Source organism: Ipomoea nil, unplaced genomic scaffold (genome assembly GCF_001879475.1).
Source record: "Ipomoea nil cultivar Tokyo-kokei standard unplaced genomic scaffold, Asagao_1.1 scaffold3170, whole genome shotgun sequence".
NCBI lineage: Eukaryota > Viridiplantae > Streptophyta > Magnoliopsida > Solanales > Convolvulaceae > Ipomoea > Ipomoea nil.
Window position 1 is genome coordinate 404389 of NW_017619598.1, and position 21028 is coordinate 425416.

Consider the following 21028-nt stretch of genomic DNA (forward strand, 5'->3'; position numbering starts at 1 on the left):
AACCGGTATGAGGGCAAACCCCATATGAAATTTGAAATGGAGAAGGCTAAATGATACTCCTTGGCACAAGTTGAAATGCCTCATAGCTTTCAAGGCTCCTTGGCACGAGTTGAAACGACCTTATATCTTTAAGTTGTAGTGTCGAGACTTTCTTGCACTACATATTTTCGAGTGTTATATGCTCTCAAGTGGCGTACAAGCAAGTCTCGAGGGGGCATTTGTAGACACTTAAATTTTAATAAATATTGATTATTTATTAATTAGTATATTTGAATATATTTAAAATATTTTGGATAATATTGATATTATCTAATTTGTTTAATTAGATAATATCAAAAGAGTTTGAGCTTATCAAAACTCTTTTATCCTACCGCTATAAATAGGAGCTCTCATTTCTATGTAATCACACATCCTAAGAAAAATCATAGAAAGAACTCTGCTCTCATTTCTATGTAATCACACATCCTAAGAAAAATCATAGAAAGAACTCTGAAGCTTATTCGGAGATCACACTAAAAATGTGATCCTGAAAGTAAAAGCCCATCCTCATCCATATGTTGATCCAAACCTCTATTGAAGATCAAGCCATTTGAACCCGGAGGCCCTTCAAGAAGAACAAGGTATATATACAAGCCCTTATTTGAAGATCAAGCCACTTGAAACCCGCATGCCCTTCAATAGTGGAGTGTTCAAGACATCAATTGAAGAATCAGAGGACCATCCAGAGACTTGTACCCACACCGCATTGATACTCAATGTAACTAGAATGTTCACATGCCCCACATTTTGAGAGGTTGCTCCCACACTGTCACGGATGAGACTCGATCTTAATCATTTTTTCTAACTTTCACCTCTAATGACCAGTTGAGTTGCCCATACGGGCATCATACTTATTTTCTTTCGAATGCGGTTGGCTAAGATTACATGCGCAACAGCTACGAAATTTCCCATCTTTTAAGTCATACTTATTTTATTTCCTCTTTCCCCTTGAGCTTTCTTTCGTACTTTTACATCTATAAATTCGATCAGTTGCTGCCCACCACACACTAAGTAGCTTCTTCTCTCTTCACCACTCATCTTTTATAGATTTCCTTTTGCTCACTTCCTAAGTCTGTCTATGTCCAGCTCCACAATCAACCTTGAACCTTTCGCTTGGGAATACGATGTGTTCTTGAGCTTCAGAGGTGAAGACACACGCAAAACATTTACTGATCATCTTTATTCTGCATTATGTAATGCAGGTATTCGAACATACAGAGACAAAGAGGAGCTCAGAAAGGGCGAATCTCTAGCGCTTGAACTCATGAGAGCAATCCAAAGTTCAAGAATCTCTATTATAGTCTTCTCGAAAAAATATGCTTTGTCTAGGTGGTGCCTTGACGAACTGGTTCAAATCCTCGAGTGCAAGGAGAAGGGAAAACAATTAGTCTTTCCTATTTTTTATGACGTTAAGCCTTCCGATGTGCGTATTCAAAGTGAAAGGTACAACATGGCCTTGGCAAATCATGAAGAACGTTTTGGGGGAAGTGATAAGGTACAAAAATGGAGAGATGCACTCACTAAAGTTGCAAATATGTCAGGATGGGATTTGCAAGGCACTGCTAATGGGTATTGCTCTTTTATTATTCTGGTTGAATTATTATTATTATTATTATTATTATTATATATATATATATATATATATATATATATATATATATAATATATATATATATATATATATATATATATGGGCACACTCCCATGTGAGTTGCCGCCCATGAGAGAAATGAGAACCATTCAGCGTGGTTCACGTGTCCCGATGAATTACATGTAATTTTAAAAAAACGACGCGATGACATTTTTGTAAATAACTCGAACTTTGGTGAATGCAAATGTATTATAAGTTCAAGTAGCTAGTGTACCTTTGCAAGTAAAAAGTGCAAGTAAAATCTCTTACAAGTACACCTACATTCACTTACAAGTGCATGTAATTTTACCTTATTAACATTCATGCACCTAGGTACAACTACTTATAACTATAGGTGCACATAGTTTTGATGCTCAGTGTAAATTTTACTTGCACCTGTAATACATTTTACCTGCACTTATAATACATTTTACATACACTGAGGTGCACTATATGAAACTGCTACTTGCACTTGTAATACATTTTACTTGCACGTCGATGTTCAATTATTTATGAAAATGTCACCGCGTTTTTAAACAAAATCAGTGTTTCTCATCCCTTGGATCTGGACATGTGGACAACGTTGAATGGTTCTCACTTCTCTTCGGGCGGGCAGCTCGTTGATATATATATATATATATATATATATATATATATATATATATATATATATATATATATATATATATATATATATATATATATATATATATATATATATATAGAATCGCACTCAGGTGCGAATGCTCCGCCCAGGCACGAAATAAGAATCGATTCTGTCCATCCACGTGTCCAGATCTAATGGATGAGAAACACTGATTTTTTTAAAAAATGCGGTGGCATTTTCGTAAATAATTGAACATCGAAGTGCAAGTAAAATGTATTACAAGCGCATGTAAAATGTATTATAGGTGCAAGTAAAAATTTACTCTGAGCATCAATACGTAGTTGCACCTATAGTTCTAAGTAGTTGCATCTATAGTTCTAACTAGTTGCACACATAGTTATAAGTAGTTGCACCTAGGTGTATGAATGTTTGCGAGTGGTTTTCAGGGGTATTACTACCCGCTGAACTCAGATCAATGAATGTGAACAAGGAAAAATTACATGCACTTATAGGTGAAAGTAGGTGCATCTATAGTTATAAGTAGTTGCACCTATAATTATAAATAGTTGCACCTATAGTTATAAACACACCCAGGTGCATGAATGTTTGCGGAAAGTGAATGCTAACAAGGCAAAATTACATGCACTTATAGGTGAAAGTAGGTGCACTTGTAAGTGATTTTACTTGCACTTCGATGTTCAATTATTTACGAAAATGCCACCGTGTTTTTTTTTTAATTTATTAGATCTGGACACATGTCGTGCGCTGATTCGTTCGCATTTCCTTCCTGGGCACTTATTCGCACCTGAGTGCATCCATATATATATATATATATATATATATATATATATATATATATATATATATATATATATATATATATATATATATATATATATATATATATATATATATATATATATATATATATATATATATATATCAACGAACTGCCCGCCCAGGAGAGAAGTGAGAACCATTCAGCTCCGTCCACGTATCCAGATCAACAAATCAGATGTAATTTTTAAAAAACGACACGGTTACATTTTCGTAAATAACTCGAACTTTGGTGCAAGTAAATGTGTCATAAGGGCATCCCCAATAGGGGGATTTTACTAAATTTTGGAATAATAAAATCTTGTCTAACAAACTTTTAACAAATGGGGGTGTTGCATTTTGGAGAAAATTTTCTCCTACAACACCCCCCATTTTGTCAGCCATGTGTCAGAATTAAAAAAAAAAAAAGGGTTGTCTAGTGGCCCGCTTGGGCCATTGAGATTTGAGAGTGGCCGCCACTCTCAATTGAAGTCTTTTTGTTTTATTTTGCTGGCCGTTGCATTTGCAACGGCCAGCTTTTGTGTTTTTTTTTTTTTTTTTTTTTTTTTAATTTTTTTTTAGTTTTTAATTTTTAATTTAACTTGTTAATATTTTTGTTTTTATTTTTTAGTTATTAATTTTATTTTATTTAATTTTAAGTTATTATTGTTATTAAATTTATATTTATTAATTAAATTAAAATTTTTTATCATCAATAATAATATTATTAAATTTATAATTGTTAATAATATTTTTATCAAATTTATAATTATAATTTTTAGAATGATAATAAATAAAGAAATAATTAAAATAGGGAGATAAAATGGTGGGTCCATAAAAAGTTGTGAAAATTTTAAAACTAATGGGAAGAAGAGATTTTGTGATTGAGTGAGATAGTGGATGATGAGGTGGATGTTGGGGTCCACAAAAATTTGGGGTAAAATCCCCAACTATTGAGGATGCCCTAAGTGCAAGTAGCTGGTGCACTTTTGCAAGTAAAAAGTGCAAGTAAAATCACTTAGATGTGCAAGTAATTTTACATTGTTAACATTCGTGCACCTAGGTGTAACTACTTATAACATTAGGTGTACCTAGTTATAATGTTTGGTGCACTTAATATTGATGCTCAGTGTAAATTTTACTTGCACCTGTAATACAATTTACATGCACTATATGAAACTGCTACTTGCACTTGGGATACATGTTACTTGCACTTCGATGTTCAATTATTTACGAAAATATCACCTCATTTTTTTTTAAATCAGTGTTTTTCATCCATTAGATCTGAACACGTGGATGGATGACATGCATTCTCATTTCTTCGCACCTGAACACAGCTATATATATATATATATATATATATATATATATATATATATATATATATATATATATATATATATATATATAATTTCTTTTAAAAGAATGATTTTTTTTTTTTGAAAACAATCATCAAAGTAAAATATTATTGCAAAACAAGTCACAAATACAATGAGGAAAATCTGCCTCCCACACTTCCCGACCATCTAGTGAGCAAGATGCTCTGGCCAGAGAGTGAGCAATCATATTGACGGTTCTAGAGATATGAAAAGCTCTAAGTGACATCATGGCACTAATAATAGTTAAGCACTAATTTATAAAAGACCTGGTGTATTTAAGATCCACCCTTCAGCTCTAGAGCGCCTGGCAGACATTCAAGAAATCGCTCTCAAGGTGAACTGCAACAACCCCCAATTCTTTAGCCATGATAGGGCCTCTTTACACACTATTGTCTCGGCGAAGAACACATCCTGAGGACATGATATAGGATCGCTGCATCCTGCTACATAATTTCCTTTTTGGTCAAACAACACTGCCCCAAACCCAACTTTGTCAAGCTCTGGGAAAAGCGCAGCATCTACCTGACACCTCACACAGTTAGCAAGTTCCCTCAACGACTGATGAACAGAGCCGGCGGCACCACCTCCCACATGGGTTTCCATAAAAGCCATCCAATTTTAGAGTTGTGCCTGAGCAAAAATTCTAACATTGACAGCATCATAAACCACTCCCACACATATTTGAAGATGTTCTAGAACCACACCTTAAAGCAATCCACTACATTAATCTCATCAACCCCCTCAAAACCCTCCCAAACTGGCCTACTCAGACAACATTGTAGAAAAATATGCAACATATCCTCTCCATCCTCCAAACATACCAGACATTCAGGCTCCGTCTCAACCCTCTTCTCTCTCAAAGATAGCCTAGTAGGTAGCACAGTTTAAGCCAGACGCCATAGGAAAACACGAAGCTTCGGCGGAGCCTTTAACCCATAGACTTTAAACCACTGGCTAAAACCATACTGCGTACGCTGAGCTTGCACCTCCCCTAACTTGCCATAGGTCACTAAGGAGTTTATTTATGTCCATGCAGCTAGCACGCTGTTCCAGCGATAGCTTGGGTTACTTCCCAATTTGGCATCAAGGAAGGATAACTTAGCAAAGTATCGAGCTTATACACCTTGGCCACAAGTGAATTTGGCAAAGTGAGAAAACATCAACCCTACTTAGCCAACAATGCAATGCTATATAGGTGGAGATGCCTAAAACCCATCCCCCCCCCCCCAAGTCATGCAAAGATTCGATAGATCTCCCTATTAAGTTCGTGAACTATTTTTGGGCTGACCTTCTTAGGGTTGAAAAGAAAGGCCTACACAATTACCTCTATGGATCTCATTAGCATCATAGTGGGTTGGTAGGTCAAGATATGTTCCTAGGTGTCCCCTACCTTGTCGACTGTCGAACCATTAGATGCTAGGTGGTTTGAAATTAACAGGGAGGGGTTCTCTCATAATCCTCGGTGTGAAGGGCAGTGTGATATTTTCGGGATTGCCGATAAATTACCTCGTTCCTTCCACCGAATCAACTCAATTTTAGAATTAGTCTCGTCAACCCATCCCTCAAGAAGGGCTATCTGAGTCTCGCAGTGCACATTGACAACTTGCGGTCTCCTAATGGTCGGCCACATCAATACTTTAGCCCATCACTTCCTCGAGGGTGGGCTCCGACTCCTCCCTCGAGGATCCACTCATCTTTCCCCTATCCACGGGTCAGGCTCTCTATGCTAGGGCCATGTCCCTAGTGGTGCCCTCTTCCTAGCCTGCGAAGTGTTGAGCCTGTGGGAAGAGGGTTTGCTTGAGTGTTCGGGATAACGACCTTTTGCTCGACCGGGCTTGTAACGCCCCACTTTTCTTAATCTTAATTACAACTCTAAAACCAAAATTAATATAAACTAAGCAGCGGATAAATGACTTAAATAATAAACTAGTGGGAATGTCACCGCCACAATCACTTCTCCATGTTGATTGCACAGGCTAAGGATTGAACTAAATCATTAAGTCAAACTAACATTTAAATTGCTTAAATTAAAGTCACTTGGGGAAAAACACCCCGATGTCTATCATTAAACATACATAGCATAAGTCTACAATCCATCAAATAAACATCATAATAAATAATAAGAGTTTAGACTACTAGATCTACTAAGCTAGTCTAACTCGATCATCTCTCAAATGCTAGGCCCACCTGAAAGGGGCTTTGCAAAACAACAAGTAGACAAGTAGGAAAACACCCGTTAGCACGAAGCTAAGTATAACCACACTCAATCCTGTAAAGTATTACAGTATATACTTTGGAAAAACATTTGATCACAAACTTAATCAAACAATCTCAACAGTTAGACCACTTTAGATACATCATAGATTTTCTATATGCTTGCAACCTATAATATCAACATGCATGCTTCAACTATATAAAACTCATCAACATAAGTACTCCAACACATATTTCCCATAACAAATCTCATCATGACGAACTCATGCTATCAATCATTCTCATACTAACAACCAATACGAAATTATCTTCATGCTTTCAAGTTCTCATCATGCAGACTAGATAAATAAGAAATCAAAATGCAACTAAAGCAATCATGCTCAATATACAATCTCAATTAGTCATTCTCTTATGCAAACTAGTGCAATACTATACTCAAATGCAATCTCGTGCAAACATTCTCATTATGCAATCTCGTGCAATACTATAAGTATTCTTATACACTCGTTTGTAAAAATAGAATACTTTTCTGTGGAGGTTTCTTAGAGTCACGAAGACTCACTTTCTTTCTCTTGAGTCTATTGACTCGATATCTTTCTTTGCTCAAACTTTCTCATACTTCTCATTACTCTTCTTGTGCGAGGCAGGTACTCCGCCGCAGCGAAGCCCTAGCGTACGGTGCAATCTTGTGCATCCGCCACATCCGTAACTACGGAACCTCTAACTCGTGGGGAGGTAGGTCTTCACGAATCGTGAATGGACCTAACCGGCTCGGCAATCTAGCCGGCCACATACTCAACTCGCCCACAGAACCAATCTCGTGTTTCCAATACTCATACTCTGTGGAATCAAGTATCATACTTTTAGTGTGCACACCCCCAACCAGGATTCCAAGCCTGGCGGGAAGTCTCCAACCTCGTAACGTGGGAATACGCCGCGTTACATGATAAATCTGTCGGATCGCAATGTCCGTTACTTTCTCTTTTACTCTGAAAGGACATAGTCCCAACGGGTCCTCCAAAACCTCACTGATATAGATAATATATATATCTCTCTCATGCACCAAACTTATACATGTCACATCTCAACAACTTCTCAATGCAACAAGATAAAGACTTTCCGCATGCTCATGAGTTTTGGAAGATAATACTTAGGCTCACGTTGGCCACTTATGCACTTTTAAAACATGATATGCTTAGAATGCAATTTACTGTACAACATGCTTCAAATCTATATATTCACAATGGTCTCTCAAGAACACACAATCATGCTTGGTTTGCAACATATCAAACTCTGTATACTTTCACAATAATAAGATACTATAATTTCCATTGAACGTAAAACACATTCTAGTCATGCTTCTCTAACATATTTCATTCACAAAGTGTTCATGTTTCTCTATTCAAGTACTCAAATAACATCAGGAAGGTAAAACTAAGAAATTCCCAAAAAACAGTGAACTCAAACAATACTACTGTGAAGCAATTTCATCTCTAAATCCACTATAACATGCTCATTTCTAATTCAAATTCAACGAAATCAAAACCAAAACGTGCGTCAAGACGATCCCGAGGTACCGAGCCACAAGGGCCCGTGACACCTGGCCCGAAACGACAAATAGCTGAGCCACAAAGGCCTGGCCACTGCACAGAATCAACTCAGGGACCAGGGGACGGGGCTCCTCATGGCCCGCCCCCCCTCAAGCCGCCACAATGTCTGGCCTAGGCAACGACCCTCTCCTAGGGCCGTGCCCTAGGCCCAGTTGGCCACGGCTCTAGCCAGCAGTCCCCTTGATGGGCTGTTGGCTAAGGCCGTTACATTTATTTGGTGCACACTGTCTGTGCACCAGATTATCCATTTCATCTGCAATTCAATTTCAAGCAATTTCAACACATCCAAAACATTATCAACACATCATAGACAAGTAATAGATCACTTCCTAGCTCAAACACAACAAAAATATATCATTTATACTCAAGAAACAAGGCTTCACAGAGCCAAAAATCTAAAGTGAGAGTTCATGGGGTTATACCTTTGTTGCATCTTCTTCTTGTTCTTCTTCCTTGTGTGAATCTCAGCATCTACTCTTCTCATACACCACTCCATCATCACCTAGACACCTCAAACAACATCACAAGCCAAGCCTAAACAAACCTCAAAGATTGAAAGCTAAGAGAGAAGAAGACCTTAGGATGGAAAATGAATGGAGGAGATGAATGCTAAAACTTACTGTGTTTGCTTCTTTCTTTCAACAGAGGTCAAGAGTGGAGAGGTAAGGGAGGAGATCAGGAAAAACACAAAGCAAAAGTGGTGTTATATAGTGTCCAAAACCCTATGAGAAACACCAATGATTGGTTGAGGGCAAATGAGTAATTTGCTTGGCCAAAAGATGAATCAGTGAGAGGTTTTTGAGGAATGTGGTTCACCAAGCTTCATGAACCACAGTCTAGAAAGTTGACTTTTAAATAGTTTGGGGGTCAAAATAGATTTTTCCAAAGATGATTTCTAAACAAACACTTGGTTCAGGTTTCTCCCGGTCTCACTCAGATTGGTTTCTCAATTTAAAACTTGGTACACGAAGTACCCAAAAATTTTAGGATTTTGGAATTACAATAAGTTTCGGTGTTGAATTAATTCAAAATGTAACTCAAAATAATTTATTCAAACACCAATTTATCTCAAAAATTTTTAATGGAGTGAAAATGGCTATTTTGGAATTTCTTAAAATTGAATTTATAAAATTAAATTTTGGGTTGTCACAGGGCTGGGGTGCGCCTCCCACTACGGCAGCCCAGTTTCCAATTATGTTTAGCTATCTCATGGGCTAAAGGTTGGACGTTAAGTCCAACCCCGAGAGACCCTAGTTGGTCGAAGGTGTTTGTTAGACTTCCCGTGTCCTACGGGTGGGGAACTAACCCTCGTGAATTGGGCCGAGCCTCGCTTTGCCAACTAAGGCATTTTTGCGTATCCAGAGAACGTTCGTTTCATGACTTGGCTATTTCATCGTATCTCGAGTTTGATTGCGTAAAGGGAAAGGGTAAAATGGGTAGAAAATAGGAACATGTACTTCTTGTAGCAATCCCCAAACGGCGCTAATAATGGTTTTGTCGGCACCGAGTCCACCATAAACCAAGTATGAAAGTATAGAATGGTATAGGAAAATAAAAGTTTTATTGCTCGGGGCGCTAGGCCCAAAATGGTATGTACAAAGCCCGAGCTACTAGCCCAAAACTGTGACCCAACTACTAAATAAATAATACAAGCTATAACCCAAATAGTGGACTATAAACAATAATGCCGCAACTAAGTATCGAACCTAGGTGAGTGGGTTGAGATTACAGACAAGAGGCTATTGGACTACGAGTATTGTCAAGCTCGGACCAGAATATCCCAAAGGAGGCAGGGCACACCCTTTTTCTACTGTAGAAGAACCATTCATGCCGTGATTAGTGTCAGAACCACATTTGCTATTCAAGCTTTACTACCCACGTGTCTATGCCATGCTTCATGTCTTAACCCACGTCTCCAACTTCTCACCCACTTTCTTTACCCCCTTACCCCTCTGCCATACATCCTCATGCTAAGCTGCCTCTGTGGCCCGGCCGACAAGAGCGATCGACCCCCTCTGGCAACGCCATAGCCCGGGAAATCTGCAGGTAGTATAGGCTCACCATGCCGGCCAGCAAGGGCCATTCTTGACTGCCACCATGCTCACCCCTTTCTCTCACCTCCTTTCCACTTACGCATGCCCACACCCTTGTCAGTAGGGGCACTGGTGGTGCGTCAGGGAGGGGGGGGGGGGATTAGCCCCCGCTAGTCATGCCATGTCTTGGGAAGTTCGATAAGTTTACCTCGCCAGTCATGCGCCATTCAGCATGGCTGATCACCATCAATTCCTTACCGCGTGCGTATGTACATACCTCTGGTGGGGGTGCCATTCAGTGCTTTGCGGAACACCAGCCCTGCTGGTCATGTTGTGGTTGGAGAAGATTGGTTAGCCTTATCACTGGTGAAGTGCTGGCTCTGGTCTTCCTACTATGCTGCCAATGCCAAAATTAGGACAAGTATGCGCTGCCACGCTTTTGTATACAAAGAATGTAGTGGCTTGGTAGGTCGGTTCTTGTGTTGCCTTGTGGAAGTCGCAAGTTGATACCCATTGGCAACATCGCTCAATTATTTTATTCTTCACCTCAAGCCATGGTACTAGTGCGCTTCTACCTTCACCAGCCACGGTTCTTCCCGATGAATTTTTTAAGCTACCATGCTTCTCCACCCTCCCTGCTTTGGGCCACCATGACACTTGTCTTCCTAGCCCAACAAGACTGGGCCAACCTCCTTCCTTCACCACCTCTTTGGGTCAAGACTTTTCCAATAAAATGTCCACCGTGTCCCATGGTGCAATCAATTTAAATTTTAATTATTTGTAGACTTGCGAGATTATTACTTATATTGAATTAAATGTTCATTTCAATAAGATGCATAGTCATTCAACATTAATGACATGTTTAATTTAGCGTTTGGATGTTAGTATAGTTACACCAAGATTTTAAGTTTAGTTATGATTTTCTACCTAAATATTGTAGGTATGAGTCAAAATTTATTGATGAAATCATTCAAGAGGTCCATTTGGTAGTAAGTCGGGTGCCTATCTTTGTTGCCAAGCATGTAGTTGGAATTGAATCTCGAGTTGATCACGTGCTCCAATTCAAGTATGGAAAACATGACGATAATGTTTGCATGATTGGGATATATGGTATGGGTGGCATCGGAAAGAGCACTCTTGCCAAAGCTCTGTATAACAAATTTTTTGGATACTTTGAAGGGAGCCTTTTTCTTGAGATAAGTTCAAGAAATTCAGAGATAAAAACATTACAAGAAGAACTTCTTAGTAAGCTTCTTAAAAGAAAGATTGAAGTCAGCAGTGTTGATGAAGGAAAAACATTAATTAAACAATGGCTTCAAGCGAAAAAATGCCTCATTGTCCTCGATAATTTGGAGCATACAAACCAATTTGAGGCATTATGTGGAGAACGAGATTGGTTTGGTAGAGGAAGTACACTTATTTTAACAACCAGAGATGCTCATTTGCTGAAAGAATTGAAAGAGGATGAACGTTATGAAGCTAAGGCATTGGTTTACGAGGAGTCTTTGCAGCTCTTTAGCCTACATGCATTTAAAGGGTGTTTGTTAACAGGGCCGGATTTTAGGCTGTGCAAGCTGGGCTACCGCACAGGGCCCCCAATTTTAGAGGGGCCCCAAATTTTATAGGTCCAATATTTAATTTTTACCTAGCTAGTTTAGAAATAAAAATTAAGAGTTTTCAATTAAACTTAAAAGGTTCTATGAAGAGATGGTAAAAATGTATATTTATTGTATTTTAACTTGGAGGTCAAAGGTTCGAAACTTGCATGTATTGATTTTAAAAATTGTGATTTTGGTAGGGCCACATTTATTTACCAGAACAGGGCCACCAAAATTTAAAATACGGCCCTGTTTGTTAACAAAAGAAGATTATGCTGAGATTTTAGATGGCATAGTGACTTATTGCGAGGGACTTCCATTAGCTCTTAAAGTGTTAGGGGCTTATCTTTTTGATAAATCAATTGAAGAATGGAATAGTACCTTTGAGAAATTGAAGAAAATTCCTAATGAAGATGTTCAAGCTAAACTTAAGATCAGTTATGATGGACTTCGAGATAATGATATTAAATCTCTTTTTCTTGATCTTGTTTGTTTCTCCAATAAAGTTTCCGAGGAAAAAATTGATAGCTTGGGGCATTTCTCAACCATTGGAATTCGAGACTTGGCGGATAAGTGCCTGATAAATTGTCATGGGCCCTGGATTAGCATGCATAGCTTAATTCGTGATATGGGAAGAGAAATTATTCGTTCAGAGTCACCCAACAATTCAAGTGAATTCAGCCGATTGTGGTGTCACAATGATATCAATGATGTGCTTACAGGACGACACAAGGTATGTAATGATTCTGTTAATTTATTTGTCTCTTCCTTATTATGCATAGCCCATAGGTTATGTCAATCTTGGTATTTAAGCTGTTATATGACAATGAAGAGATTCTTTTACTCTCAGTTTTGTATGGTTTTTGTATAATTACATTTGAGTCATACATTTTTCTAACATTTCTAAAACAATTCAATTTAGTGAATATAACTATATATATATATATATATATATATATATATATATATATATATATATATATAGAAGAGCGCTCATATGCGGCGGGTTCTTACCGTGTGGCGGTGCGGCGAAATTCCAGAATACACCAACAGTGTTAACAATATGCACCAACAGTGTAATAAAAACACACCACAATGAAATGCAATAAAACATCACAAAATACACAACAAACTCAAAAAAATACACCATATAACTCACCACCCCCAATGGTGTATTTCCGAACAGTGTATGGTGTTTTTACTCACACCTAATGGTGTGTGTTTGGTGATGCAGGGCTCTGTTTACTCTGTTTTGTGTGGTGTATTTTCCTAACGTTGATGGTGCATATTTGTTGAACTATTGGTGTTGCCGCACCGTAAGAAATCGCCGCACCGTAAGACACTGCCGCACCTGAACTCGCCTCTCTCTCTCTCTCTCTCTCTCTCTCTCTATATATATATATATATATATATATATATATATATATATATATATATATATATATATTTGTTTGAAAAGGATATAACTATATATTATATTACAACAAGTTAATTATATTTATTGATAATTTCTAATGAGGTTACAAGACATTGAATTTGTTTTACTTTCCATGCTCTTCTAATGTATAAATCTACAAATCTTGCTATATTTTAATTTTCAACTGTAACTACGTATTAATATTTCAGCTCTTTCAAGTCTCATATATAGAAATAATCAATATAATTAAAAAAAATTATTTCTAGATTATATTGATTATATATTATACAAAGAAATAATGCTATTATATTTATGTATTCTAGATTGCAAGATAGGCGCTGCTGCAAATTCAATTATATGCAATGCCATATTAGACCAGAAAGATTATCTCTGTTTAGCACATCTAGATGAAAAGTTAGATGAAAGTTGAAAGCTAAAAATTTAGTAGCTAATAAGTTAACAGATTTAAATTAAAGTATTTTGTGAAATTAGTTGTTGAATAAGTTGGTAAGTGTAAAAAAAATATAGAAGGATAAACTGAGATAGGATTTTGATTAATGAATGACAAACTATGTCAGTTTTGTAAATTAATAAAGATCAAAATAAACTACTGATTTCTAACTTTTCTTTTTTATTATCTTTATTAATTAAAAAAAAAAATAGACATCATCTACCCTTGATTAATTTTGAAAGCATCTACCATTGATTAATCAAAATTCAAATATCTCAAATTTTCAACTTACTAAAGAACTAATTTTACCACTCTTTAATTTCAATCAATTAATTTATTAATCACTAACTTTTCAGCTAAATGTGTATGTCAAACATAGCCAAAGCATCTTATTATTGGTGACCAACCGAATTCACTAGTCACTATTATGGAGCATTATTAATTATTTATATTTTGTGTTCTTCTAACGATATTGATTATATACCACAATTTCACTTACATCCTTCTATCAACATTTTTACATTCAATTAAAATAGCTATTTATTTATTAAGCAAAATAGTGTATGTGTTTCTTTATTAATTAGTTTGTTTTTGTGTGTAGGGTGTAAAAAAGATTGAAATGATTGTATTAAACTCTCCAATGGAAAATATAGAGTGCAAATACAATACAAAAGCATTTAAAGGCATGAAAAATTTAAGATTTCTTCAAATTGATGGAGTACACTTAGAAGGAAATTTTAAACATCTACCACGCAAGGCACTTAGATATTTGCAATGGAATTGGTGTCCTTTGAAATATATTCCATCAAGTTATTTTTTTGAGAAGCTTGTGAGGTTAGAAATGCGGGAGAGCAGCATTAAAGAATTTCGAGCCCCACTAAAGGTAATTTGATAATATTTTATTTTAGCTATCTAATAACTCTTTGCTCAAAACCAAATAGTTAAGATTATACCTTACAATTCAAAATTTTGACCTTTTTTTTTTTGTATTTTATTTGTTGAATCTATTGAAATAGTATTTTCGATATCTAGAGTGTTTGGATCTGGACGGGTCTGAACTTCTCACAAGGACTCCGAACTTTAGTGGTGCTCAAAATCTTCGTATGGTATCATTTTGTGGATGCTCAAATTTGGAAAAGGTGCACTCTTCCATTGGAGACTTAAGGATGCTAGTTGATTTAAATTTGAGTTATTGTAAAAGGCTGAAGAAAATTCCAAAGAACTTTTGGCAGTTGAGATCAGTAGAAGATCCATCTTCATCAGTGTGCTATTCATCAAAAATAAAAGAGCTGCTTGAAAATTCAGAAAAGTTAACCTCACTACGATGGTTGAGATTGAATGGGACCAATATTCGCAGCCTGCCCTCCAACAATGATCTAAAAGTAATCCAAGAATTTCCTCATAATCTTATCCATATTGGTTTAGCGAACTGCAAAAACCTGGAAGTAGTTTCAACACTTCCTACCAGCCTTAAGGAGATTAATTTAATGGGCTGCAAAAACCTAAAGATGCTTCCAGAACTTCCTCAAAATCTCCGATATCTCTGGGCTAATAATTGTGTGTCGCTGGAAAAAGTAAACTTACCAAAAATGTTGAAAGATGTGGATCTCACGGGTTGCAAAAAGTTAAAGGAAATTCGAGGTTGTGAGAATACTCAATTTTTATGGGGAATCAAATTAAGAGGTGTTCCCCATATCAAGTTCTCAGAAATCATAGAGCAGGTGCATCTTTTTTTCTCTCTTCTCTCTTCAATTTGTGATATGTACAATTCAAAATAAAATTTTACTGAGTAAGACATAAGATGAGGGTACATCATGACCCTGTTTGGTAATGTAGTTAGTCTATCAGTCAATTTTAGCTTGTTTGATCACTATTAACTGTTTGACTTGATTAAACAGTTAATATGAGTGTTTGATTAATTAGTTTTTTGTAACAGTTTATTGCTAAAATAACATTAAAATTCAAAAAGTTGTTCAAAACAGCTTTTTCAATTAGATTTTAATATTAAGAAAGTCATTTTGCATTTAATCAACTATCACTTAATAGTTAATTTACCAAACATCTTTCTACAATCAGTTTGGGGAAGAATATATCAACTAGTCAAACTCACTAACTCAATTAACTGACATCTATTTACCAAATACCCCCAATCATTTCTCTTCATCCAATTAATTCTTACTTTTCTCACACTTGTCTGTTTTTCTTATACAGGTTTTGAAAAGTTCCAAGTTGGATTTCTTTATTAGTTTTCAATGTAGTCTTCCAGATAGTGAAACTTTGAGTCGGATAAGATGTCAGGTAAATGGATCGTCAATATCTTTCCGATGGACATTATCTAATTTTGAATTCGTTGGGATTTGTATTTGGGTGGTGCTCAAACTCTGGTCACGTAATTGTTCATATTACTGCACACTTGAAAAGGATGGTTTCAAACTCTGCTCGGGCTGCCCTGATTGGATCGAATTATTAGAAGACCAATTATTAGAAGGGGAAAATATTTCTTTTTTACATTTCATCCCATGGCATTGGTGTAAAGATATAAAAACAGGAGAAGTCATCAAAATTATTCCCAAAACGGAAGATGTTGAAAAATGTATGGTGAAGAAAATAGGAGTTGAAGCATTGTATAGAGATAGAGATGGCTTCCTACAATTTTTACCCCTTAATTAATAAACTTGGGTCCAACACTAGAGAAAAGAGAAACCTTTGAAGCCCACCTAATTTGTTATCCAAAAATGTTCTCTCTCTCTCTCTTTTTTTTTTTTTTTTTTTTTTTTTTATTTCATAAATTTTGTTAATAAAATTCCAGATTTTGTAACTTCTTTTTGTCATTATATTTACGTACTGCATACGAATATTACGGAGTATAATTCTAATTACAAGCGCTTGCCCACCTGTTCGAGTCACTATTCAAAGTAATTTTGTCATGATGAAATAGTGAGTAGGTGTTGATTATATTATTTTCCTTCAGAAATTAACTCGATGCATATATACACTACATTGTTGTTTTTTTTTTGAAAGGATATACACTACATTGTTAGAATAACTTTAGAAACTATACCCTATGTTGTTTTAGAAACTATAATTGAATAGCCTACGGGAAATGGAAATATTTATGAAAACCTGTTTTGATTTTGAGAGAATAATATTACTATCTTGGAGGAATGATATAAAAATGTACTTATTTTGGAGGTTTATCTCTTTCTGTGTTGGATTCTAATGTGGATTGTGGACTCCAACCCTATTTTGGAGATGTATCCGCTAGAAAACATCCTGGATACTTGATTTGAGGGATAACCTGGTAGAAAACATCCTGAGTTGCTAGGACTAGTTATTACTCTGTTGGGCTTGGAATCCCAATTAGGGGGTGTGCACACTTAAGGTAATGCGTCATGTTTCCACATGCGATAAAGTGCAGGTTGTTGTTGTGTGTTCGTTAGAGAATTACTGTTCACTAAGGGCTCACTAAGATGATCTCCCTGCCCCACTATTGTGATATTGAGATTGAGATTGATACCTCCATACGTGTGATTGATTATGATTGGGATACATCCACTTATTTATTATGATATATTGATATTTGAGAAATATGGTTTGAATTCCTCCCTATCTATGATCATTGACATATATGTTTTTGAGAATGACTTATGAGAAAGTCTATGCTAGAAATGATTACTTGAGAATATCTATATCTTGAGATGAGCACTTGATGAGTAAACTATATGTTGTTATGAATTCCTCCATATACTATGTTTGGGAAATGTTTATAAGAAGTGATGAGCTATATATTCCTCCATACTTGACTTATATACCTATCTATAATGATTATTTGGAAAGTTATGCTTAGAAATGATATTGAGAAATATTGGAAAATGTTGTTTTTGAATCCTCCATACTTATATTTATTTTGGAAATGAGTGTGATTTATGGGGTAGTTGTACTATTTCGAAAAGTGTGAACCTAGTACTATTTTGAAGTAGAGTGTGTTATGGTATTGGTGCCTATTCTATTTTGGAAAAACTATTTTGAAAAATTATATTATATGTGACACCTAACAATTACACTTATTTTCCTAAACTAGTCTCTACTTATATTTTAATAAAGAAAATAAATATTTTACAAAAGCCCAAACCAATTTTAAAAAGTCTAAGTATGATAAAACCATTACAAGCCCAAAATCTCTTAAATTCATTATTATACGTATACAAGCCTTCTCTTGTTACAAATATTAAAAGGTGGGCCTAATTTATAATACATGTTATATACTAATGTTCCTTACAATTTTAAAAGCACAATTGGATCCCTTGAATTAAAAAAAAAAAAAAAGAAAAAAAAAGTGGATCGTTATACCCTGCATCATGGCGCGCATAGCACTGTGCGTTCCGCGCCTCCCAAAACGATGTCGTTTTGGTAAGTTATGTAGGGAGTTGACGCGGTTATGTGTATTTGTTTATAAATTATGTGTATTTGTTTATACAATTATGTACATTTTTTATACAATCATGTGCATCTTTTTTTATACAATTATGTACATCCGAAACAGGAAATTTATGTGTGTTATGTTAAGAGTTGATGTTTATTATGTTAAAAGTTTATGTATATTATGTATTATGTTAGATTATATGTATTATCTTTAAAAAAAAGTATGTGTATTTTGTTATACAATTATGTATATTCATGTATACAATTATGTGTATTTTAGTATAAAATTATGTACATTTTTTAACTTGAGATTTTTTTTAAAGAAAATTAACCGCCAACACAGGGTAACGAAATTTAAAAAAAAAAAAATAAATCTGAAACGACGTTGTTTTGCATCAGGGCGCTCACCCTTATTCTTGTATAATGTATATATTAACATATTATCTTCGGCAATTTATATATTATATATTTTATTTTATTTAAATTATAATTTTGTAATAATAATTATTATTTAAAATAAAAATTATACGGAGTAATAAATAAAATATAAATAATAAATAATAAATACTCCGTAATAGATAATGTGAAATGATGGAACTACAAAGATTCTTTTCAGATTAAAGAAAAAAGATTGTAGGAGTACATAAAATATTGTGTCTTAATGTGAAACGATAAACTCCACAAATATGTTTTCTTTTAGATAAAGAAAAAATCTAATAGCATTCTAGATTTCCTTAAAAGGAATTATGAATTATTCCACTGCTCTCACCCATATATGATATTTTCACTCACTATTCATCATATAATCATATCTGCACAGTGATAGAATCAAAGCTATGGCTTCAAACTCTCAACACCATATCGTGATGTTACCCTTCATGGGTCAGGGCCATTTGATACCCTTCTTGGCTTTAGCGAGGAAATTCCAAGAAACAGCCGCCTTCAAACTCATCACCATCGCCTCCACCCCTCTCAATCTCCAGTATCTCAGATCCGCCATTGTTGCACAAGGATTAGAAGAACAGAGCTCTGGGATCCGCCTAGCAGCCCTCCCCTTCAACCCCACAGACCACGGGTTACCACCCAACGGGGAGAACACGGAGGCCTTGGCTTTGAAAGACATCGGGCAGCTTTTCACGGCCTCCACTTCGCTTGAATCCCCTTTTCGCGATCTGGTTTCTGAAATAACTGCGGAAGAAGGGAAGCCCCCAGTGTGCATAATCTCTGATATTTTCATGGGATGGGCTAATAGAGTTGCGGAGTGGGTTGGGAGTGTTAGTGTTAATTTCTGCACTGGGGGGTGTTATGGCTACGCCGCATATGTATCCTTCTGGGTTCATCTTCCCCACCGCTCAGCCAAGGAAAACGACGGTGAGTTCGCCATGCCGGGTTTTCCTGAGTCAACTCGCTTCCATACTTCTCAGCTTCACCCCTTCATGAGAGCTGGAAATGGGAGCGATTCATGGTCGTTGTTCTTCAGGCAAAATCTTGCACTTTCTAATTCCTTTGGGTGGTTATGTAATACAGTTCAAGAAATTGAACCCACAGGGTTCCAAGTTCTCAGGAACATCTCAAAATCTCCTGTTTGGTGTATTGGGCCTCTTCTCCCACCAGGGATGCTTAAAACCTCTCCAGTTTCAGGCTTGATTGGGAGAAATTCAGGAAGAGAACCCGGACTCTCACCGGAAAAATGCATTGAATGGTTGAATAAACACCCAGAGGGATCAGTTCTTTACATTTCCTTTGGATCCCAGAACACCATTAGTGCTTCTCAGATGATGGCATTAGCCTTGGGGCTTGAAGACAGCCAAAAACCATTCCTCTGGGTGATCAGGCCCCCTATAGGCTTCGACATAAAAGGCGAATTCCGACCCGAATGGCTGCCGGAGGGGTTTGAGGAAAGAATGGGGAAGAATCAACAGGGAAAAGTAGTCCATTCCTGGGCACCACAGCTGGAGATTTTGTGCCACAGATCAGTAGGGGCATTCTTGAGCCACTGTGGATGGAACTCTGTGATGGAAAGTTTGAGCCAGGGGATTCCGCTAATCGGGTGGCCATTGGCAGCCGAGCAAGGATTCAATTCCAAGATGTTAATGGAGGAAATGGGAGTCTCCGTAGAGCTTTGCAGAGGGAGTCAAAGCAGCATCAGTAGAGAAGAGGTGAAGAGTGTTGTTGACAGAGTTTTGGATAAAGAGGGGAAAGGAAAGGAGATGAAGAATAAAGCAGTTCAGATTAAGGAGTTGATTAGAAGTGCTCTCAAAGAAGATGGAGCTAAAGGAAGTTCTGTTCGAGCTATGGATGATTTTGTAACTACCATCCTAGGTAGGACAAATGTGTAGACTTTCCTAGAACATCAGTGAATCAATACAATAAAATAACTTTAAGTAACATTTTTTAATAGATATAATTGGAATCGGTTAATAGTTAGAGATTTTATATAATTTTGATTATTATCTGTTAATTTCGTGTATATATATATTTGGAGACGCTCTAATGCGAACGGTCGTTCAGGAGAGGAATAAGAACCGTTTATAACTGTACGTGTCCATATCAACGAATCGTGACATTTTCGTAAATAATTCGAACTCTGGTGCAAGTAAATGTATTATAAATGCATGTAGTTGGTGTACCTTTGCAAGTAAAACGTGTAAGTACAATCACTTACAAGTGCACCTATTTTCACTTAAAAGCACAAATGAGAACGGTGCACCCGGGAGAAAACTCAGAACGCAAGACATCCGTCCCCGTTCACGTGTCCATATCTAACGGATGAGAAACACTAATTTAAAAGAAGAAAAAAAAATGTGGTGGC

The 21028-nt window shown here is 36.3% G+C and overlaps 2 protein-coding genes across 3 annotated transcripts; both read left to right on the top strand.

Annotated features, from left to right (window-relative positions):
• Positions 1-959: 959 nt before the first annotated feature.
• Positions 960-16510, top strand: LOC109167813 (protein VARIATION IN COMPOUND TRIGGERED ROOT growth response-like). Of its 2 annotated transcripts, none has more exons than XM_019316890.1 (5): positions 960-1608; positions 12433-12659; positions 14396-14677; positions 14811-15515; positions 16006-16510. In XM_019316890.1, exons 1-5 carry the CDS (start codon positions 1443-1445, stop codon positions 16462-16464), a joined length of 1839 nt encoding a protein of 612 aa, XP_019172435.1. In that variant the 5' UTR covers positions 960-1442; the 3' UTR covers positions 16465-16510. The 2 variants fall into 2 exon arrangements, 1 of the variants encoding a protein (XP_019172435.1); XR_002051912.1 differs by lacking the exon at positions 16006-16510 and adding an exon at positions 11269-11877 and having other exon boundaries at positions 993-1608; positions 12187-12659; positions 14811-15056.
• A 2434-nt stretch (positions 16511-18944) lies between these two features.
• LOC109167812 (UDP-glycosyltransferase 92A1-like) lies at positions 18945-20620 on the top strand. Its single transcript, XM_019316889.1, has one exon. The coding sequence runs from the start codon at positions 19053-19055 to the stop codon at positions 20553-20555; it is 1503 nt and encodes a 500-aa protein (XP_019172434.1). The 5' UTR covers positions 18945-19052; the 3' UTR covers positions 20556-20620.
• The last annotated feature ends 408 nt before the right edge of the window (positions 20621-21028 follow it).